General features: G+C 40.0%; 1 protein-coding gene across 1 annotated transcript in view; it reads left to right on the top strand.

Annotated features, from left to right (window-relative positions):
- phactr3a (phosphatase and actin regulator 3a) overlaps positions 1-22,936 on the top strand; it is a 223,565-nt gene extending 200,629 nt beyond the window's left edge. The window contains exons 9-13 of the mRNA XM_039735042.1: positions 12,145-12,200; positions 19,155-19,216; positions 20,046-20,186; positions 21,273-21,349; positions 22,391-22,936. Coding sequence (XP_039590976.1) covers positions 12,145-12,200; positions 19,155-19,216; positions 20,046-20,186; positions 21,273-21,349; positions 22,391-22,406 — 352 coding nt within the window. The 3' untranslated portion in view covers positions 22,407-22,936. The remainder of the gene's footprint in view (positions 1-12,144; positions 12,201-19,154; positions 19,217-20,045; positions 20,187-21,272; positions 21,350-22,390) is intronic.
- Positions 22,937-24,193: the final 1,257 nt, after the last annotated feature.

Consider the following 24,193-nt stretch of genomic DNA (forward strand, 5'->3'; position numbering starts at 1 on the left):
GCATGTGAGCCGTTACTGAGGGCAGAGGACATACTTAAATATGTTTCAAACTGATTATAGTGGTCCGCGCCTCAGCATGAAATGAGAGCCACTGGTACGCAGTGACAAGAGGAAGGCTCGACCAGCTCTCATTCACAGCTCATGCCTACTGCACCCACTGAGCAAGTCAGTGAAGTTCATCTTAACTTTAGGTGGCCTTTCCTGCTATAACCTTTTGATAAGCAGAAATTAGAGTGTCTTTATCCATCCATCCATTTTCTAACCTGCTGAATCCAAATACAGAGTCACGGGGGTCTGCTGGAGCCAGTCCCAGCCAACACAGGGCACAACTCAGGAACCAATCCTGGGCAGGGTGCCAACCCACCGCAGGACACACACAAACAAACCCACACACCAAGCACACACTAGGGCCAATTTAGAATCGCCAATCCACCTAACCTGCATGTCTTTGGATTGTGGGAGGAAACCGGAGCACCCGGAGGAAACCCACGCAGACACGGGGAGAACATGCCATCTCCACGCAGGGAGGACCTGGGAAGCGAACCGTGTCTTTATTTACTTGTATTTATTATATTTACATTTTTTACTTAGCTGATGCTTTTATCTAAAGCAACTTACAGTTCCTAGGTTACAAAACCTAACGGACAGAAATTCACCAAACAAGAGAGTCTTCAAATGCTTCTTAAAGACACTGAGGGAGTCACCAGAGGTGGTAGAGGTGGGCAACTCATTCCACCCGCCAATTGCTGAAAGGAGTCTTGGTCTGAGATTTGATATCACACGGTGGTGGCATCACTAGATGCTGATCAACAGCAGATCTGAGGGAATGAGAATGAGCATTGGACCTCAAAGGGTCTCCATATATAGGTGAAGACCCACTGACTACTCTGAAGGCAAGGATCCAAACTTGATACAGGCCTTTACAGGAAACCATTGTAGTGACCTGGAGAGAGGAGTGACATGTGCTCGCCTTGGCTGGTTGAACACCAGATGTGTTTAATCATCTGCATTGGCTTGGTGGCAAATGCGGATACTCCTGCCAGCAGAGAATTGCAATGGTCCAGATGTGACAAGACCAAAGACTTGACCAAGAGCTGTGCTTCATATTATGTCAGATATGGCCTGATCTTGTCGATGTTGTATAGAATGAATCTGCAGGACCAAGAGATTGCAGCAAAATGGTCCTTCAAGGTTGTGTGCCATCTTGGCTGGTGGTAACGATAAGGAGCTGAGCTGAAAAGAGATGGGGTGCTGAGATAACAAGAAGGCCCATCTTTGCCAGGTTGAGTGGTAAATGGTGTTTCTTTATCCAGGTCACAATATCAGTGAGACATGAAGAGATTCTAGCTGGTAGTGTGTGGTCCGCTGGAGAAGCGTTTCTTAACCTTTGTTGTGTTGGTGAAACAAGCATGCGTGTAAAGGTTCCCCTTGGTGATATGGTTCCCCATTCATGAGATGATAGCATTTAAAGACACAACGGTAAATATCATGCACCGTTGTCAATAGCTTAGACAACCAGCTGTGACCCACTTGTGACACCAACTAGCAACCTACAAGCAGCAGCCCACAACCAAAAAGTTGGTCGCAACCCAGGGGTTGAAACCCTGCTATGAAGGGTAAGACAGGTACAGCAGTGTAGCATAGCACTGATAGGGGCAGTCATGGGACAGGATTATATAGCCTAGTGAAGAAGCATGTAGAGAGAAGAGAAGAAGATTCAGCAGTGATTCTTGGGACACCCCAGTGTTTGCCTGGGGCACCTTGGACGTCGCTCTACACCAGGACACACAGTAAGATCTGCTTAGAGGTAGGAATCAAAGCACATATGAGAGCAGTCCCAGTGATGCCAAGGTCAGGGCAGGTGGCAAGGAGGAGCTGGTGGTTGACTGTGTCAAAGGCAGAGGAGAGATCTAGCAGTATGATTACAGATGACATATTGGAAGCTCTGGCCTACCCTAACGTGTCAACAGCAGTAAGTAGAGCCGACTTGATGGAATGGCCCTACTTGACTCCTGACTGATTAGGAACGTTCTGTAGAACAAACAGAGACTTGGTCCGAGACGGCACACTTCAGTGATTTGGGTAGAAGGGAGAGGAAATAGTCTGGTCTGTAATTACCTACGTGAAATGGATTGAGAGTGGGCTTCTCATTCCAAGGCCTTCTCAATCATTAGAACACATTCCAGTTATACATTTGTGCCGATATTAGTGTGTTGTCCACATCCATAATCAAAGATAAGTTGATTGACTTGACGTTTAAAGAGTTGTACTATTGGGGTCTTTTTTTTTTTTTTGATGAGTTGTTGTTGCCACCTATAGGTATACGCAATGTCTTTGTCTATTTTGCACACTTCTCTTCAGTTGGCTGTGCATTGGGTTTGTGGGATGGACACCATTAGGAATGTATTTAGACTGTTATCTGTTCTTTTTTTTTACCATATTTATAACTACTTTGTTAATTTTGTATTGTTGTCTGGTCAATTAAAAAACACTAAATCCAGTTCAGAGTTGTGGGTTGGGCAGAACTTACATGGCAGCACTGGACGTAAGGCAGGAAACAGACTGGCAGGGCATTCCTTTGGCCGCACTCCAGAGACAGACAGGTCGTGTTAGTCGCCCAGTCATCGGACTTCATATATACTGTGCTTTTCTACTTTCCTGGTTACTTATGTCAAGTAGTTTTGTGGAAGGTTTTATTTATTGTGCATTTTAAAGTTATAATTCAGTGGCACAAAGGGTGTCATTGCTGGGATCCACTTTCATTTGAGCCCAGACATTCCTCTGTGCTGGTAGCTCTGCTGGTTTCTCCAGCCCATCCTTAGAACTTTTATTCTGGGAGAAAAAAATGGAATTTTGAAAATTGATGGATGTTTCTTTTTCCTGCATCTGATGCAATTTTGTTTACAAGAAAGAATTACGTCAGGACATCTTGGTGTGCTACTGTAATTCAAGGTAGCTCCTCTGACACCTCATTGACTGAGCAGTACAGCACAACGCTGGATCGCTGCTGATGTTTTCCAGAGACTTGAAAGAGAACAAGATAAACAAGCTGACACCTAACACAGGGTATATTGTAGGTCTGTAATTAAATGTAAAAAATGGGTCAGCAGAGGAGGAGGTGAGAAAAAAATAAATATGTGCTCCAGATCAAAGAAAATTCAATCTTAAATGTTTTGTTTATGATCTGCAGTTCCTTTTTCAAGTTTAAAGAACACAATTCTGTTACTGGCTTTTAAAAAGGATTCATCCTGCTTCTTGGATTTCTCTAGCCTTACTAAATGGACTTGTCCTCCACAACATACGTGGCTGCAGTGGGGCACTTAGGGCAAGGCGGTTGGGGGCATATTTCCTGCACAAAAACATCCTAGATATGTCCAAATGTGGCCCACCTGTTTTCTTTGCAGCTCTGGGGGGGTCCTCTTTGATTTCACTCATTGACTAGTTGGCGGCAGCTGCTGCATTTTTCTTTTTCATCACAAGCATCAGCACGGACCATAAGGAAAGTCTGAGTGAAGTCGTGACCTTGTGAAGTAATCTGTTTGTATAGACATTCCTGCCTAGGGCCTAGTGACAAATTTAGATTACCAATCATCAGTACTAAACCAACTGCAGAAAAACACACACACACACATATACCACCAGAACTCTTCCTAAAGTTGACTGTCCAGCCAAACTGAAATACCAGACAAGAAGGCCCTTGCTTAGGGAGTTGACCAGACACCAATGGTTATTCTCCAGAAGTCTTCTGGAGAGATAGGAGAAACAATGGGAAGGTCGACCATCTCAGCAGCACTCCATCAATCAGATATTTATGCTAAAGTGGCTGGGTGGAAACTACTCTGTAGTAAAAGGGACATGATGGCATTTAATGGCCTCTGAGAGCACGAGGAAAAATATTTTCCAGTCCGATGGGGCAAACATTGAACTTGAGCACTGCTCATTACCTGCCTAATATCATCCCTATAGTGAAGTGTGGTGGTGGCAGCAATATGTTATGGGGGTGCATCTCAGTGGCAGGGGCAAGGAGACTGGTCAGAATTGAGAGAAGAATGAATACAACCAAATACAGAGCGGTCCTTGAAGGAAACCTGCAAGTTCACCTTTCAACATGACAAAGACCTGAAGCATTTAGTCAAGACAATGCTGGAGTGACTTCAGGACAAGTCTCTGACTGTCCATGAGTGGCTCATTGAGCATCTGTGGAGAGACCTGAGGATGGCAGAACATCTGTGGAGAGACCTGAGGATGTCAGTTTACAGATGCTTCCTATCCAATGTAATGGAGCTTGAGAGGATCTGCAAGGTAGAATGAGATAAACTGCCTAAATGCAGGTGTGCAAAGGGTTCACCGACAAAAGCGCGATAGACATATGTGCCCCGACAAAACCGCGACCGACAAATGAGCGCCGACAAAATCGCGAGAGAGGCCAAGAGAGTGGGACGCCCTTGATGCAATTCTTCCTACATATGCAGGGCGTAATCTTAAGGACTATCAGCGTGCCGGGCTGATGGCATGCCGCGTCTCATAGCCTAATATTGACTTCTAAAATAAACATTATTATATATGCTTTAAACTAGTAATTTCTATTTAATGAAACTTTCGCGATTTTATCGGTGCGATTTTGACGGCACGTTTTAGTCGGCGCGCATATGTCTATCGCGCAAATGACGGGTCACAGTGCAAAGCTTGTAGAGACTTACCCCAAGAACACTCAAATATGTACTTGCTGCCAAAACGGCTTCTACAAAGTAAATGAATTAAAGTCCTACATACATATATGAATGAGAGATTTCAGTTTTTGATTTTTAAATAGATTTGCAAACCTTTTTGAAAACACATTTTCACTTTGTCATTATGGTTCATTGAGTGTGGCTCGATGGCAAATGCATCCATTAAAAATGTGTTGAAAGTGATGGGGACTGAATAGTGTCTGAACCCACTATATATAGAGTCACACATGTGTGCCGGGGGTCTTTGTTCTAGCTCTGTCAAGGTAAGCAGGACCACCCCACAAGAAAAGAAGGTGCTGTCACTAACACTGTCATCTTTCCATCCCACAGTTCAGACAAGCAGCCCCAGGATGATGCCAAGTGCCCGCAGAATAAAAACAGGCCACCCCAAAAGATGGCGGCTCATTCTGGCACCCCTATACAACAGCATTTTTGGGCCATTGCTTTGACTACCTGTGAATGCAAGGCCTGTTTCTGACAATGCCAGTAATTAAATAGGGTAGCCCGGCTGGTGCCCCAATTATTCCTATTAGTTGTCTCTTGCACTATGTCCACCAGTCACAATTTATGTTGTATATATATTTCTAAATGTTCACTCTTAATACGTTTTGTTTCAGTGATCCAAATTAAGTGAGAGATTGTGGGAGATCTCTACAAATAAAGCAATATAAGATGTTCTCTTACTTTCTCAAAGAGCTTGAACCGTGTGTGGGTGTGACAGCATGTGGGCACGTGTGATATGGCTAAGTGAGGGCATTCCGGGATATTTTAAGAAGGAGTAGGAGGTTTCAGGAAAGCCTGAGGAATCCCCTGGTGGATTCTGAGCAAATACTGGGCAATGTGGATGTATTTAAATCAGAGCATCTGTCTTGGGAATATTAAATCATACAGATATACTGTAGAATCTAAGATAACTTCTCTTTAAAGAAGAGGAAGAGTACACAAAAAGGTATCTGACCTTCTGCGTTTTTTATTCTTTTCCTTTAATTTGCACCTCCAGTGGAGTGGTGACTGGGCACTGATCTCATTTACTGTTTCCATATCTGTCTTCTTTGGCCCTGGGGTTGCACTGAACAGACTGTCCAAAACGTGTTCTGCTCCTTCAGGGAAGAATAAGCACACAAACACAGCCAGATGAACCAACTGTTTTTGATTTATACTGTTGCGTGCATACACAATGAATTTCTGGCTTTTTTTCAAAAAACAGATTTGGGTCAAGGCACTTATTTTGGTGAAGTTTTTAGATGTCTCCATTTATGACACTTTTCTTTTTCTTTGTATTATAACATTCTCGGATGTACATAATCCATTTCTTTGCTGTTGAGGAGAGACACCCACCCCAGCAGCACACGTGGACAGGACGCCAGTCCATTGCAGGGCCAACTCATTCACTCAGCACCCAGCGCCATCGACAGTCAGACTGACGTGCAAACCTTTGGAGATTTTGGAGGAAACCCATACAGACAAGGGGAGAAGGTGCAAACTCCATACAGCTGTCAAGGGGGTATGGAAATAAAACTCAGGATTGGTAATCCATGAGGCAGCAATGCTTACTGCTGAGGTGCCGTGGTGCTCTGTTTCAGATTGAATTTTCTAAACTTTCAGTTTTTGTAATGAAGCTACTTACTGCAATGGAATATAATTATTTTGATTCTCCTCCCGCCTCCCAGAGTCACACGGGAAAGGTTAACTGACAACAAGAACGATTGTGTGTGGCGGCCGTGTGCAGTGTGCTCTTAACATCCAGAGATGGTGCTCGCCATACATCCAGTCATGCCTGTGGGGAGCTTCTGCTTCCTGTGATTCTGCACTGGATGAGCGTCTTAGAAAATGTTTGTTCATTATTATAGTAATTGGTTATTTAATATTAACATGAGATTCTGTAGTGAGGGGAATGCTCTCAAGAGCTCCCATTACTTGCAGCTGACAAAGTAGGTGAAGCCAGAAAATTGCTGTTAAATCAACAGAGAGAGAGAGAGAAAAAGATAGAAGGCGACACCAAAGGCACTCGGGGCTCTTGTGCACTGTTCTGTGGCACTGTCATGGAGGTATTACTAAGGTGCATCGGGGGTCCGACATCTCATTTATCTCTACCTATATTTTATAATTTGAGATTGTGCACACACTGTCTGAGCATGTATGGATGGACACTGGGTAGTACTCGTTAAATTTATTTTTATTTATTTATTAACTTATTGATTGATTGAGTGATTGATTGGCTTGTGATCTGTATCCTTGTTTTTTTTAATGTTTCTGCTTAAGCATCCACATTTCTCCTTGTGATTAATAATTGTTGATTTAATCTAATTGAATCTAACATGAAAAAGCAGACACATGTTTAAAAGTATCTCATCATTAATAAAGCATGTTAACTTTTTGGTAAGTCAGCGATCCCCATGGGCACCTACAAACCTGGGTGATGGTTGGAATGATTTAAAGAAGACCCTCACTCTGTTTAAAGCCTGGATTGCCTTGTCTCTGTTAGCTCCTATTCACCATTTTGGGACACATTTAGTGAAGCCATGTTCTTACAGTATGGGACACTGGAAAAGCTGGAGCTAAATCAAATCCAAGCTGAATTTCATTTAACTTACAAGGGTTTAAAAATGTGATTGTCTTATGTTAAGATTAATAATGTCATATTTTTTATGATTTTCTTCAGCTGTTGTGATGGCTTGTGTGTGCTTTCATTTGTTTTTGCATCCTCTTTCTTAACCCACCTATTCTGTTTCAGGATCCTGAGAAGACAAACCCTTTCACAGAAATCAAATCCCAAACTGGCCAGCCAGACTCAGCTTAGTGTTTAGGATGAGCACATAAAGCCGGGTGTATGAAATGCTGCATGCGAGAGCCTTGTACATAGGATGGGAATTGAATGCAGGTCAGAGGTGCAGCGGGGTAACAGTGTTCACCGCTAAGTCACCCTGCTTCCCCTGTTCAGCCTCTTCACTTTAGTGGTGTTCTGTGAAAGGCATGTACTGCAGTGGTACCAAGCATACTAAATTCACATCAGTTTACTGTACACACACTATGTCCATCCATCCATCCATCCTCTTCCGCCAATCTGAGGTCGGGTCGCGGGGGCAGCAGCTTGAGCAGAGATGTTCAGACTTCCCTCTCCTCTGCCACTTCTTTTAGCTCTTCTGAGGGAATCCTGAGGCGTTCCCAGGCCAGCCGGGAGACAGTCCCTCTAGCGTGTCCTGGGTCTTCCCCGGGGCCTCCTCCCGGTTGGACGTGTCTGGAACACCTCGCAAGGGAGGCGTCCAGGAGGCATATATATAGTAGATATATATATATATATAGTAAGAAGTGACCAGGCAGGCAGACTACTCTGAAAAGCCAAGAAAGGTTGAGCTACCATCCTGATGTCCCATTTAATAGCAACTGAAATGACGGCTCAAGCAAAAAAGCACTAATGGGTTGAGCTTTCTGGCAGCGGTCCTCAGTAGGAGCTCTGTCATCTGCAATAGACAGCTCAGCATCTGACGCCACCTTCTGGGAACAAGTAAGCTTTATATTTTGGGGCGGGGTTTCTCAGGTAGTGGGCGGATCCAAACATCCATTTCGGGCTGCAGAGGAGGAAGGAGAACATAAGTTTAGCGTCATATATACATAAGCTTGCTGTCACATTGAGCCACGTAGAAGTCAGAAAAGATTACCTCAGATCCTGAATGGTTGCTTCTTTGGCTCTAGGTGTTTATTCCAGCTAGTTTCCAAAATAATAACCAGTTACTGCAGTTTACCTTTTGCCTTAATTTTACTTGACCATTTTTTTAAGATTCAGAACTCTTAACTGTTTCTTTTCCCTTCAATCTGCAAAGATGCAAAGTGAGCCAAAGGATAACCAGTTAACTGAGGGCTCTGAAACTCAGTTTAAAGGAAGTCACCATTTTCACTCCAACTAATTTCCTAATTAGAAGCCAATTCCGGCTGTTAACGAAGCACATTATTTAATTTGATTTCTTACAGTATTGGTGCTCTCGTTCTGCCACACCATACATTTCCCAAGCTGCTGATTTTCAGTTTTTTGAAAGCAACATCAGCATGTTTTATAGACCAGGGCAAATCAATGTTTGTTAGACTTTCACAATTTTCTTTTTGATTATTTTATTGAAGCAGGTATGCTGTGGAGGACACACGCGTACAAATGGGACCGAATTAGTTGGTCATCTGTTTGTTTGATAGCAATCTCATTATTGTTTGGCTGCTAAAATGATTAAGGGTCTCGATTCTTAAAAAGCAAGCCAATTAAAATGTGGCCAATGGATTCTGCTCTATTAGCAGCAGTAATTGCTTACTAATTAGGACAGTGGCGGGACCGAAACGCTTTAGCCGCTGTGGCCCCCTGGTATCTGTGCTTGACAGCCGGTTCCCAGGTTTAGTCCTGGTGGGCCACTGTGGCTGCAGGCTTTCACTCCAGTCAGTTTCACAGATCAGGAGAGCACTCTTACGCCTCCACAGCTGAATTCTGTTCTGTTTATGCTTTCCCAGAAGTGCTCACATATGATATTTGTATTTAGAAGAAGTTCAGAAATGAGTTTTCTTTGTCATCATTTTATACAGTTACCTTTCTTTAACCATTTTTATTTCAATTCACTTTAATTCTGTGGAGTTAATGCCTTCAATTGTATCCAAATACTGACAATTAGTGATGAGCCGTGCAAATACGGGTACAAATGACGCTGAACATTAAAGCCGCACTGCTACTTCAGTGTTACATTCATTTGTGTGCCATATAATAAGTAATAAAAGGCTTAACAAAGTGGTCCCCCAGAACAATAATGCGGACCACTTTAACTGCGGGTGTTCATCCCAATCTGCTTTTAACTGGACCCCTGCCTTTATCAAACCAACTGTTATTTTCCGTTTTGTGCCCTTTTTTGTGTCAACCCAGAAATTACAAAATGGGTTTGCTATATATTAGGGAACTGTAGCAAGCATTTGTGTGTGTCTGTGACATTAATTATTGTTCTTGCTTTTTGAGATTTTGCTCTTTCTTTATATTCCGATCATTTAAGTCTTTTCTTATTAACTAGCCTCAACAGGTAATTGAACTCATTTAAAAATCTCCTGCGCTACGTGTTCCTTCAGTGCCTTCCTTCGATATTCTAGCGTGTCTGAAGCTCACTTGACTGGCTCGCCTTCTCTTGAACACATTCCCATGAAGCCTTCTTCTCGGACTCGGTCATTCTGAGGCACCTTCCCTGCCTCCTGTCCACTTTTATGTCTTCTTCTGGTCTTCGAAGACGACTCTCAATGCACCTTCTATGCCTTTACTCCTCCTCAATTCATTACTGTGCATTAGAACATTAGAACACTCTAGACGAGAACAGGCCATTCAGCCCAACTAAGCCCGCCAGTCCTTTCCACTTATTTCTTCCAAAAAAACATCAAGTCGAGTTTTGAAAGTCTTTTAACGTCTTACTGTCTACCACACTATTTGGTAGCTTATTCCAAGTGTCTATCGATGTTTGTGTCGAGCAAAAGTTCCGAATGTTTGCGTCTTGTCTCAAAATCACACTTCCTCTTTCAATTGGTCACTAAAGTCAAACTGACCAGTCAAGGCAAAACCAAACTGATCAATCTGATTGCTTCTAGGAACCAAACACACACACACACAGACCTTAGCATTTTATTTTATAGCTAGTTGTGTTTCCCATCTAAGACAGGTTGAAATCAACGTCGACCTTGGCATAAACGTTTGCAGTGCATCATGCAATAGACGTGTCTCTGTTATATGACATTTGGAATGGGATTTGTAAATGCAGTGTTAATGTTTGTGATGTGCTGTTGGAATGATAGAGACATAGCAACCACACAGACACAGACAGAAACACAGACACTTATCCGTGTATTTAGGTGGACAGTTTAGCTCACAAGTGAGTTTTATACTGAAGAAGCTGCTTCCCATTAGGATTCAGTGTCATTTGCACCCGAGTCTGCGCTTCTTATCACTAATAATCAATCTTTGAATACAATTAAGGAAATAAACTCCACAGGAAAAGGTGAATTAAAAAAAATATGGCAACGCATTTAAACATACAGCAAAAAATGCACATTTCTGAATATAGTTTACATGTAAATATAACTGCACATATTGCTGAATTGAAGATAAGAGAAGAAAAAAAATGAATTAAGCAATTGGATCATTTAGAAGTAAGACAGAACCATTTATTTGTGAAGCTGTCTGGAATGTAAACCCGCAGCCCTATGGAACTCTTAGGACTGAACTTACGAAAGGGTGGGACTAGATTTGGTGAAACAAGGATTTCATAGTAAACATTGTCTGAATAGACTCAAATCGTTTCAGTTTAAGTAATTAAAAACTGGTATTAACTGGTGAGGTAAGTTTAACAATTATAAAAATAATAAAATAATGTAATTGTAAAAAAAGAACATTTTTAAAAGCACATCACATGGCTGTGAATGGAAGCTGGTTAAGCAAGGCAGTTACAAAAGTCATGGACTGGTGCTGTCAGGGCCTGGCACCACAGAACCCAAAGATCTTGCAGATCCTCTTTTATGGCCAACCTGTTTTTTTTTGGTTTTTTTTTATTAAACCCCATAATTTCCGAATTATGGGAATGCCAGCCCACCTGTGACTGGTCTTTCTGATGTGGACCTCCATTGTCCTGAGCTCGCAACTTCTCTCCGTGTCTGCCTTATACATTGTGGGGGAATTCCGTCTGCCCTGTCTCAGGGGAATAAGAGGGTACCTTGTGAATCAATGGCTTGCCTGCCTCGGAATGGTTGTTGCACAGGCGAGCCCGTGTTGGCTTCTGAAAGTGAAAGAATGACTTGTGTATTCAATGTAAGAGGTTATAATAGCGCAGTCAGGGGATGCGATGTGTGTTTGGACAGGGGGCTACCACAAGAGGAGAGAGAGAGAGCGACAGCGGTGCCATGGAGATGCGTGACTTTATGCCAATGAGCCGCATCCCCAGCGGTGGCCACGCTGCATTGTGGGAATGGGGAGGGGAGGTGGAGTGATGGGGAAGCCTGGCCACTGGCAGGCACAGCAGGCGCTCTCTTCACGGCACTGCGGCAGTATTTTTAGCGGAGACGACGGCGTGCGTGGGAATCTCTCACGTAACACCTCTCTCTCTTTTACACACAGAAGCATGCGGGAAGACAGCCGAGCCAGCGGCCCAGGGGTGCCACAGTGCAAAGCGGTAGCGTGGCGGTGTGTCGCTCGGGCTCAGTGCGCTGTCTCCTCGGGACCGGGAGACACTGACTGAATCGTCCGCTGCAGACTACGCGCTGCTCCCGCTAAGCTTCACCGGCCCGCCCGAGCGGACCAACAGGGGGACTGAGGCTGGAACCGCGCGTGTGCACGAGTACTTCCCCGCACGGGACTTGCATTCCGGCGAGGAGAAGACATGGTTCAAAACGTGATCTTGGTGTTTTTCCGCAGGAGGCTGAGCCAGCGGCCGGCGGTGGAGGAACTGGAGAGCCGGAATATCTTGAAACGTAAGTCTGCGATGCGCGGCTGCATGCACCCTTGTCCTCCTGTCACCTCAAGCCTTGTTCACCGCTGCGTGCTTTGGAAATGTCAGTGTATTTACTGTACACGGTAACACATCCACACATCCACTTAGTTTTTTTTTTTTTTTGCATTAATTGTACTTGCAGTAAACGAATGCACACATTTAGCTTTAGCATATCCTGTGACACCATACGTTTCATTTGATTACAATCGGTGCGGGTGTCCTGTTGTTTTAATTGTCATTTTACCAAATTTTGGGCAGCAGACTTTGGGGAGGTGTGTCCATCTTTAATAGTACTCTACTTACTTTTGGGGTGGCCCAGAGCTTTGTGTCTGAATACCGACCACAGTAGAATTTGCACTTTCTCCCCGTTCGAGTGTTGGTGAAGGCGACTGTGTGTTCAGTCCCGGGTCGCTGGTCACACTTGCGCTCGTTGCTGAGACCCTGAAGTGGGTGACAGGGATGATGGCCAGCTAGTGCCGATATAAACAAACAGAAAAGACCTTCTCTTTAGGGTGGCAGCTTTTCATTGTTATCTTTTGGATTTTTATCAACGGCGTACCACATTTTAAGATTTATTTCACGGAAAATAATGAAAAACAACCGTTTTTTGTTCTTTTATACGCCCAGCATCATATGTAGAACGAACACCCAACTGTGTATTATGCTTTTAGAGCAAATCCAAAATAATGATTTGGAATTTTAAACTTTTATCAACAGCCATTTCTTTTACATTTTTTTAACATATTTTACAATGTATTTTGCTTTGTAAATTTTTTTTTAGTAAGACGGATTACTGATATTTTGTTAAAACATTTTTCTTCTTTTGGGAGTTGGATAAAGTGGGGATGCGATTTATCATTTGAATACATACTGTTTCTTTTTTCTTTCCAAAAGTAAAAGACATTGACAACTTTGAAGTGTGAGTTTGCCTTGTCTCATTGGATATATGAGGTGTTTGGCTGTTGGAGTTTTTGAAAAAGAAAAAAAAAACAAAAAACAAACTTTGTTCATATACAAAATTATCCAGAATTAACTTTTTTGTCTCTGATGCTATTTTGATATTTCCACTTTATTGTATGGCTGACGCCTTTATCAAGGCAGCTTACAGCATTTGAGACACAATCGGTCACATCTCTTTTTTGTTTCCCAGTTGCCGCTCAGGCAGTTGAAGTGACCTGCTGGTGGTCAACACAGTGTCAGTAGCCAGATTTGAACCCACAACCAAAGGCTTAGCAAATCAAAGCCCTAACCACTGTGGCACACTACTTGTATTGGGGATTGTCTATGCAAATATTTTCAACCCCACTTTTCAGATTCTAGGTGGTGGTGACCATGTTAACCGCACTGGGCACCCAGCGAACGCCACCTTGAATGAGACAGTTAAGCACACAAAGTGGTCGACTAAGCTAATGTGCAAATCTTTGAGACGTGTGAACACTGGGAGAACATGCAGGATTTACGTATAAGCTACACAAGCTATAGCTTAGGGCCCCCAAAACAAATCATATTTGGCACTTACATAGAATATCTGGACTTATAAAGGGCCCCATGTCTCAAATAGCTTAGGGCCTTATCAAGTCTAAATCCTGCCCTGACTGGGAGAACGTGCATGTTTCATACTGGTGGAGCCCACATCGTAATTTGAACCAAGGTCCCTGGTGCTGTAATTGCTCATTGTCTCTCTCTTATGAAGTAAACTTCATGTAATATGTTTTTATGGGATGTGTATTGGCTGAAACCTCTTTGGTATACACTCTTATTTGCTTGGGGCAGTCACATTAGATGATTTAAAATGTTTAAATGTAAGCAAATAAATGTCAAATTTTCTAGTTAGCTTCAAATCATATTTAAACAATACCTTGCTAAGCAGCCTGGTAGTAAAACACAATTCATTTTAAAAACTGGCAGTGCCTCATCCATGTTAGGTAAATCCTGCACTTGCTTCATTTACATCTGTCTGTATCTTTACATAAACCCGAGTAGAGCTCAGGACTAAGTGCACCTCAGCATGTTGTCTGTCACTGAATTTTAGGGTCCACCTCATTGTGTGATTATCAGTGACCTGCTGCTGTTGCTTTGTTCCCCGACTCCGTCCAAACACACATAAATGAGCCCACTGGGTGACTTGTGGCAGAACTGGCTTGGTTCCCTCCCTACAATCATATATTGTGTAATTGGGGATTGGAAAATGGAAACCCATTAGGTAAGGCATGATATTGTAGTTTCACCCACAAGCTGGAGGAAATTCTCTTTTAGAAAGTTTTCATCATACTGCAGATAAACTCAGCCAGACCCAGCACTGGGAGAAGCCAGTTTGGATTGAACAAAACAGAGAATCCTTAATCTTTGGTAATCAATTAATAATACATGACTTCTAACACATACACCAGCATGAAATGGAAACAACACTTCCGAGTCATTTTATGAACTGGGTAGGCACTGCAGCATGAAGTAGCCATGCAGTACTGGCCAGGAGTGAGATGTTACGATAGCAAAGTTCTCATTTGATGATTTGTGTGATTAGAAAGCTTCCATTACACTTGTGTCGAGACCAAGCCCAGCAGTGGTGTGTGTGCAGCAGGATGGAGTATGGCAGCATTTTTGTCATTTCCAATCACAGGCATCTCTAAAATTGGACGATTCCCTTGGCACCGATTAATTAGATTTTATTCTGTGTGGCATACAGCATTAAATACAAGAGTCACCAAGTGATCAATCGATGATTAGAAGCTCTGCATGACCATTTCAGGTCTATTTCTGTGCCAGTGTCCCTCTTATAAGAGTGTTGTCATCTCTGTAAAAGCTCACCAGTGGCATAGTCGATTGGATACTCATTGTAATGTTTGAGCCACAAAAGGCTTGAGCACACATTCAGAAATTGACACGGACTCTGTTGTAGAATCCATTATTTGTTGAATCGGACACACGTCCTGGCAGTGGGTCATCTCCTCAGCTGCAGGACCACCTTTCATGGTCTTTCGAGTTTTAACATTCACCAAGTGCAGCACATGCTTCTTAATTAAACGCATCAGTCCCCACCATCCTCTCTGGTTCATTCCCGATAATTTATCAAAGTACATTTCATAAAATTGCACAATCTGGAATGTGTGACTGATGAAAGAAGTATACATTGGAAAGCTGTGACTAAAAAGAGTCAACCCAGGCTGCTGTGGCCACTGGTCAGTACCGGGAAGTCAGTCCATCACAGGACACAAGCACAAGCACACTGGACATTATAGTCAAGCAAACAGGAAACTCTTTGGAATGTGGGAAGCTTGTACTCGATTTAGTCAGATGTGAAATGTGTGGACTCCACAGACAACGACCGAACGAACCCCTTACCGAGTCTAGGCGCCTCGCTCTCAGTGATGTGATGAAGAACGACACAAGCACCGGTCTAACATGGTGCTGTATAACTTGTCATGCTGAGTGACAGGAAGCCCTGGTGTCTCTTTCATTTATAGTTTTTAAACAGCACACAGTTTGAGTTCTCTGCAGTCGAATTCAAAGAAATACGATCAGTATTGTACTCCATTAATCGTCTCTGACAATATAAAACAATCTTTTCATTATATCCTTAAGTCAGCTACAGGTGGAAATGAAAATTCCACTATTTCAGTCAGAACCCTAAGTAAAAAAACAATAATAATAAACAGGCTGCTCACAATCTGCTTCCCAAAAAGCATTCAGATGGCCAAGTTCATCAAGAAAAATCTTCAGAAGAGCCTTTGTCTATCTTGTGAGAAGTACCCGCAGGCCAATCCTCCCTTTAGCTGTTCCCGTCTCTTGAAGTCCTTCTCTTCAGCACGTCCCATTTATTTGCCACGGGTTGCAGTGACATTCTCCTGCCTTTCAAGCTGAACACAAACGGTCATCTAACAAGGACACTCAAGTCAACTCAGGAGGTGTATGGCAGCACTACCCGATACAATGAGAGCTTACATGCATCAGGCTGAATTTAAGAGGATTTAGGAAATACTGAAAGACAAAAGAAGAAGTTTTATTATTTTGAGATGATGCCTGAGAGCTCCTTAAATTGCAGTTGCTTTTATTTGGGCGTTGCCATCATAAAGACACACTTAATGTCTGGGAAGGCCAGGGCCTCGATAGGCAGTGAGCACCTATAGCCGGTGTTTCTAAGACCTCTGATATTCAGAGCATTACTTAACACTTTTTTAGCATTCTTTTGTTTTACAAATGTATGATTACTTTCCACACAATGAGTAATAATTTACTTTTAAAAGTTGTAGCTGTGTTACAATATGCCTTGTGCTTCAAGAATTTAGAAACAATTTTTCTACAGAACAAAACCTCATTTGTTTAATGAAACAATAGGCTTATAGAATATAATGTAACATTACCTTTTCAAGCATTGTTTTGAACAATCTACTATAGTACGTAAATTTGCTGAACATCTGTATGAATATTTCAGTGGAAAGCAACATAGTTGTAAAAGTCAATGTGTTTTTCAGCATTAGTAAATGTGTACGTTTTACATACAATATATTAAAATCCAGAACTGGCCAAGCACGTAGTGTAGTGTTGTGAGAATTTGGACAAAAAGCTCACATTGAGGAAACCCCTGAACCCCATCGGTACATTTCTATTAACTGTTACGTCAGCGTACTAAACTAAGAATAAATAGGCCAAAGATCTGGACAGTATTCCCCAAGAACCTTTAATAAGTTCAAATTAATAGCATCTTACATTAAAATCACTGACATTTTTTAAAACCATATGAAGAGGAAGCCCAGGAGTTTGTGAACTCGTTGTAGCCAGGACTGAATAGTATACAGTAATTACTTCAAATTTGAAATAACTAATTGGATTGCATAGTATCAAGACACAAGAGACAGCAGTCTGAGGACGTCACGCCTGCCTTTACTGCCATTTGAGGCTGCACGATCAAAGAACAAACTATTTTAAGATTTTAGGTTGGAATTTACCTTCTTATGGTGGCAGACATGAAGGGCTTAGTCTTTGTCAGACATGCTGTCCTTTTCAGATGGGGTTCTCTTAAGGATGTTTTCAAATATTTAGTACACACAATGATATTGCAGCAAATACTAAAATAAATACATTTGTAAACATCTGATGAGTTTTCCTAAAGAGTACTGCTGCATGGTGCCACAAGTCATTTCTCCAATTTGGTATTATAACTTAAAAATGATTTAAAAAACATCATTCTCCATCAGAGAACAATCATTGAGAATATACACAATACATATCATGGTATAAGTGTTTTAATTAAAATCTATTCAAGTTTGTAAAAGGTGACACCAGGACTTCATCTGTCTTTTCCAACAGTAATTTTCAAACTATCAAACACGTTTTTAATAAAACATGTTATGTTAAATCCATATTTTACTTGTGTACTGTCTTAATTTGGAAAATGTAATCTTGGAAAACCCAAAAAGCCTGCCTCACAATGTTCAGAATGTCACCTGCTGCCACAAAACGTCGTCAATTCAAGTGTTTCTTCATTCCAGCTGCTGCTAGTCTTTCCAGTAGTAGGCGGCTGGAAGTCTAATTTGAAGCCCATCTCCGTATCCATCTGGTGGTCACTGGTTGTTTGTGTTAATGACCATCAGTTTGTTGAGAACACTTGTCTTTATACATATCCATTGCCAGGCTGTGTGGTTTCATTATGATTGATTATTTAGTTTAGTGTGTCAACTTACATGATTAACTATGGGGTCTAAAAAAACCTGCTGTAAACTGCAATCTCCTTTTGGGACAGCTAAAAGTTATAATTGAGTAAATATTTTAAAGTACAGCAGCTATGTATTTGCACACTTATTGATGGCAATGAATAGGAGGTGGTTGTATTGTGTTGAATGAACATAAATGATCACTTAATTCATCAGAATTGATTATAATTTACAGATAAAATTAAGCAGTTTATCTGAAATTTCTTCTCTCATTGTAAAAACGTAACTATTTAGGCAAGTAAAGAGATTTTCACTGAGGCTGTAGTGGGAAGTGTTAGTACCACTAAAAACAACACAAAGCCCCACAGCCGTATATAGATTTCAGAGGTACAAACTCCACATTTCCTATTTGTCACCATTGGTCAGATTCATTAGGGTAAAATAGCTAATTGAAAACTTCAGGGTATGGAGAAGTCTTTATGTAAACTTTAAAGCAAAGGTGCGATTAGCCACAATAATTACATAAAACACGGCTTTTAATTGACTTTCATAATTAATTCAAGTCATCAGGGAGTTTGAGTTGTTTATTCATGCATACATTTGATTCTGTAATTAACATAACAAATGTAATCAATCAGATTCTTCTTTTTCTTTATGTGTAATCAGGCTCCATGGCCTTTAGAAATCGTCCTCATTGACTACCACAAGATGAACTTGGGTCCAAACTATACAAAGTGCTGAAACTACCATGTCAGCCAGTCGTCCAAATGAGAGTTTCCTCACTTTTTCATAGATGCCGAAGTGCATGTGAATCCTGCTACACATGAATAAAGCACACTTGCTTTTGTATCCATTTACAGTTAGTGAGGCTTTTTCTCCACCTGGCCTGAAGAGGCTTGGTGCATGGACAGTTGGATATACAATCAATGTCACTGAAGCTTACATGAAGAGAATATAAAAAAAAAAATCCAAAACTGTTGAAAGACCATACTGCAAATGCAGCAAGAATCATCTTTTTACATGATGTATCACAACCATTGTTTCATTTAGCCTTCTGGAGATTTTCTGTCAGAATGCACACATTCTGAAAGTCAGCCAATCAGAACAGTCTCAATTAGAAGTTTTAATGTGCAGAATCATAAAAATTAAAATTAGAAACCACAAAGTAAATAATGTTCCTTGATATTTAACATTTTCTTATTTGACCTTAATTTCATGTCAAGGTTTCTTGGCTTTTTAAATTCTTCTTTTGACATTTTCATACACCTTTTTTTTTCCTACAGAGAGAAATGATCAGACAGAGCAGGAAGAAAGAAGAGAAATTAAACAGCGACTGAACCGGAAGGTATATAAAACACAATTGGTGATACCTCAGTAAATGGCACATTGACTCCTTTGGTTTTAGTCCTTTGCGGGTCTGTGAAAAATGTTGTGGTATTTTTGGTGTTTCATTCAAGATGAGGGTTGGATTTGACCCATTTGTTTTCAATAAAAATTAAACCCGCACAAAAGTAGTGTTTTTTTTTTAGTGTATCTTACAGAAAATGAGTTGACTCGTTATGATATGTGGTGTTAATAGAGCTTCATGTATTACACTAGACTCCTGAGGTAATACTTTTATAGTTCTCTTTTTTCCAATTCTTCAAGTATTAGACATTATACTGTTTACATTACAAACAAATCATCGTGGTAAGACTTTGAAGCAGTTATAGATGCCAATCAAATGTCTGCTCCATCTCGTCTGTAAACAAATATTTACAGTGTGCAGACTTGAGCAAAACATACAATTTTTTTCCTAATTTTTTGCCTCCTACTCCATTTTTAGTAATGTATTAAACAAAACAACTGAACATTCTCCAACACACAATCCAAAACAGAGTAGTGGGAGCATTGGATACAAGGCAGGAACATCAATCCCATGCAGAGTCCACTCACACATATCTTTTGGAATGTCACAAGCACCCCAGGCAGATATGAAGAAAATATGCAAACTACATGAGCACTGATCAGCTAGGATGTTCAAGCCAAAGATGGTTGATATTTATATCCTACTCAAAAAAGCCTTTTAGTTTTGTATTTTTTCCAAATAACTATATGAAATAGAGACGATAATGAAAAGTTTAATTTGGCAAACTGTTTGGCATGTAATAGTTTTTTTTTTCTTTAATTTTCAGCTTAATCAGCGTCCAACAGTTGATGAGCTGCGGGATCGAAAAATCCTCATCCGCTTTAGTGACTATGTTGAGGTAGCCAAAGCTCAGGATTACGACAGACGGGCAGACAAACCCTGGACACGGCTTTCTGCAGCGGATAAGGTGAAGACTGAACTTCAATTTGCCATAACATTTTAGAATAAGCTTCTATAGCGGGGGGTAAAAAGGATACTCTACCTTCATTGCTGCTTCAAAGATTTGTTTTGTTGGCTGGCTCTCCTCTCTTTCTTCTGGGTGGGGGTTAAATTTTGATTTTGTTAAGTTTAATTTGATTGCATGGACTGTTACTTTCTTTTAATTAAAATTAATGAAATAAAATAATTTGGCATGTCTTCCATATAACAAAGAAAAATGTCTGCTGTATTCTCATAACTATTTAGAAAATGTTATGTTATGGGTACAGGACATCCAGCCAACCTTTTTTAAAGGAGTAAACACTAGCATACCTAAATTATTCATCACAAGTAATAAAGAAAAACAGGCAGAAACATACTACCTTCACAGTAAGATAAGTTCTGGAAAAACAAATCTGACATCTTATATTTTATAAAGAGATGATGGAATAAGGGGTGCCCTCTCAGTTTCACTTAGGAGCATCAACTTCATTATTCGCTACATACTTCAACTTATTCCTACTGCCTTGAACAAAGGAGGCATCCAGAGAAGTTTACTTCAAAATAAAGAAATATGCCTAAGAGACATTTGCAGATTCTGCATCCTAACAAACTGTACTGAAAATGTTATGTATCACATTTTGATCAGGAATGGTCAGGGTGCACCCTACCTACCCCCTATTCATAATTCTAGCCGTAAGAGGGTGGTTTCTGTTTAAGTTAAAGTGGGTGTGACTTTTTGTGCTACTTTAGACAACATTTCTATTAAAATGACTTTGTTTGTATACTGCATAATAGAAAACATCACAGTAATTCATTCCATATGAATGCATGCATACAGATTTTTACAAAATTTTAAACAACCCAAGTTATTTACAAAAAATGTATTTTCCAATCAAAGGGTGTAAACAGTTCTGTCCTGGAAACTGAATAGGCAAGTTATTATTTTAACAGAATTTCTTGAAACATCCGAAAGGGCTCTTTGAATATAAAATGAGGACGGCCTACTTTTTGTTATGAATAAGTTGCTAAGGTAATTGCATGTGTTTTTTTTTTCCTCTCTCTCACTCTCTAGGCTGCAATTAGGAAAGAGCTGAATGAATACAAAAGCAATGAAATGGAAGTTCATGCCTCAAGCAAACATTTGACAAGGTGAGCTTACATTTTCTGTTATAGCATACTGACTGCTACTTTTACCACCTGTGTTATCATTGCAATAAATATATTGTACGGAGTCAAATTTCATCAAGATTGGTTTTCTCGAGATCCCAAGTTTGCTTATTATTACCATAAAGAGCTAATATCGTTTCATCAATTCACTGAATTCTTGTTTGTTCAGTTTGATTTACACTACAAGACAAGAACTTCAGTAATTTATTGTAGTTTGCTGTTTTGTAAAATGAAATCATTTATTTTGAACAGATGTATACACTTGATATTTTCCTACCCTTTATTCATTTTATAAAAATTATACTGTGATAATACCATAGTTTAATCATTTTTATTGAGTTTGCACAAATGTTTGGATTATTATTTACTTATTATTCAAATATTTTATAGAGTAGAATAAGAGATAAATGACTTTTCAGACTGGTGGTGTATGGAATGGTCTCTCTTACTGTATATCTGGACTAAGTGACACCGGGTTGGGATAAAACAAACATCTGGAAGCAGCAGAGATTGTTCTATGGACATGTCAACATCCTTTAAAATATCTTTTGAACCATTTGCTCGGCCTGAAATCTTGCTGTTTTATTCACATTTGACAATATTTAACACAAAACATCTGCAAGCAGAATTCTTTAGATTCTTGTAAAATTTTAAAAGGATGCATTTGATTTTGCTGTGGTCAACAACATTTAGGATTCCATATTGTAATTCAATAACATGTTTAAAGGAAGAAAAATGTTACAGGCAATATAACACATATTTAGGACAGATGAAACAGAATATTTTTTCTGGTGATGCTGATTTTAATCTTTGGAAGTAAATATTGTAGAACTACTACATAATTGTCTTTATCATGTTTTTTTTTTTTTTATCAGGTGCTCATTTAGCAAAACAACACAATAAATATTTTGGTGTGTTTTTGCTAATTATATTTAAATTCAGTAGTATATTGTCTAGTAATTGTATTTTTTATTAAATATAATTAGGAGATATAAATACCTTTTTTGTGCTTATCATTTTTAGGTTTCACAGACCGTAGAAAGTTTTCTTCCATGAAGAATTTTCAAATCTGGTCCTGTCAATGAAGACCTTGAGTGGATTCTTCAAGTGTCCCTTCGCCTGATACCCTAGCATTACTGCTAACATTTGGGCGTGCCGAACCATAGGGGGCCATGCTACTTTCCCTGGGCAGCAGAGGTGTGCTTTGGGGGCATGGTGCCCACAAAGGAACTCTTAGAAGAGTGACAACATGTATCTGATGTTTGTCAAGAGAAATGAGAGAACTGAAACCCATTTGACTGTTCCTTCAGACTGTAAAAGTGGGCTTCCTAGTTTACTGAACGAGTTGTGCATGTGGCTAACAAAACCTCCCCTACTTCAGACTTGTAGTCACAACTCGTAGAGAATGGGGCTCACTGGTTTAAACACGTGTCATATCAGCTATATAAATTTCAGACGGGAATACATGTCTTATCACAAACAAAACGATCCCTTTGTAAGCACTATTTATTGTCTGCACAATACAACTTTCATTTTTTTATTAAAAAAGTTGTTTGCTTTCTTTGTGAATCAAGTTTTTATCAGTGAAGTAAAATGAAGTGTCAAAATTCAAAAAATTCTTATTGTAAACTCTCCTCTCATTAATTCTCACTGCCCATAGTCCCCGTCATGTTCTACATCAAGAAAAAGTGATACTTGAAAGAAAGATGACATTAACGGGTTTTGTGTTGCAGCTAAGAACATACACTTGACATTACAAATATCCCATCTGATCATTATATTTAATTAGATCAACAAGTATAATACGACTCCCAAGCAGATTCTTAGATTGACAAAGGCACCTGCAATAAATGTCTTATCCTATGCAAAATAAAACAAAAATAAAAGGATGCTTTTATTAAAAAAAACCTTCAAGGTTACAAATCAGGAACATTGTTGGGGAAAAAAACAAATCTGTGTAAAATCCAACAGTATGAATAACTATTCAGAACATGAAAGCAATATATAATGCCTGAAATGTAAAATTCTGTTTTTAGTATATTACATAAAAGTTCCACAATCTACCTGCCAACATGTCTTATTTTTAAATTTGTGTATTTCGGAAAAGCAAGCTTCTTCTTACAAAAAAAAAAAAAAAAATCAAAATACAATAAAAATGTTTAAAAGTTTCCATAAGACTATGAGCAATTTAAAGCAAAATAAACACAAACTGGTGTGATAAAAATAAGAAGCACTTGACTTTATATGTAGACTAAGACTTCAACATTGGTTTAATATTCATCTCAGAAATTCTGGTCTTCAAGGAAGAACAGTGACTGTAGGCCTCTGCGAACACTGAGAAGCTCCTCCTCATGCTGCCAGAAAAATGATTAAAACAAAACAGTTAGTAAAACAAAGGGGAACCCCAGCATGCTACCGGACACCAAACCAGAATCAAAAAGATCATGGCTTAGGCTTAGACACCATGTTGTTTATGTGATATTTTTAAATGTACTGCACAGAGGTAGAATAATCTTTCCTACACTGGTAAATGAAAATACAACTGAAATGGTATTCTACTTGCACCAACAGTCCAGCAGTACTGCATTTCAAAAGAAACAATTTGGCAAAACAATTTCTCTTTTTAATGTTTCTTTTCCTGGAGAGTTCAAATAAAATTGACTTAAAGAGAATGAAAAAATCAATCACAAAAAGGTGCATGTCAGAGACTCATCAGTAAGCAACTTTGCAGAACTACTCAGAACTGACCAGTGAAAACCACATTTCAGGGAAAAAAACCCTTTGCAGCTAAAATCTGATAGTTTATAACTTGTGTAGAGTTTTCAA

Source organism: Polypterus senegalus, chromosome 14 (assembly GCF_016835505.1).
Source record: "Polypterus senegalus isolate Bchr_013 chromosome 14, ASM1683550v1, whole genome shotgun sequence".
NCBI classification, from domain to species: domain Eukaryota; kingdom Metazoa; phylum Chordata; class Cladistia; order Polypteriformes; family Polypteridae; genus Polypterus; species Polypterus senegalus.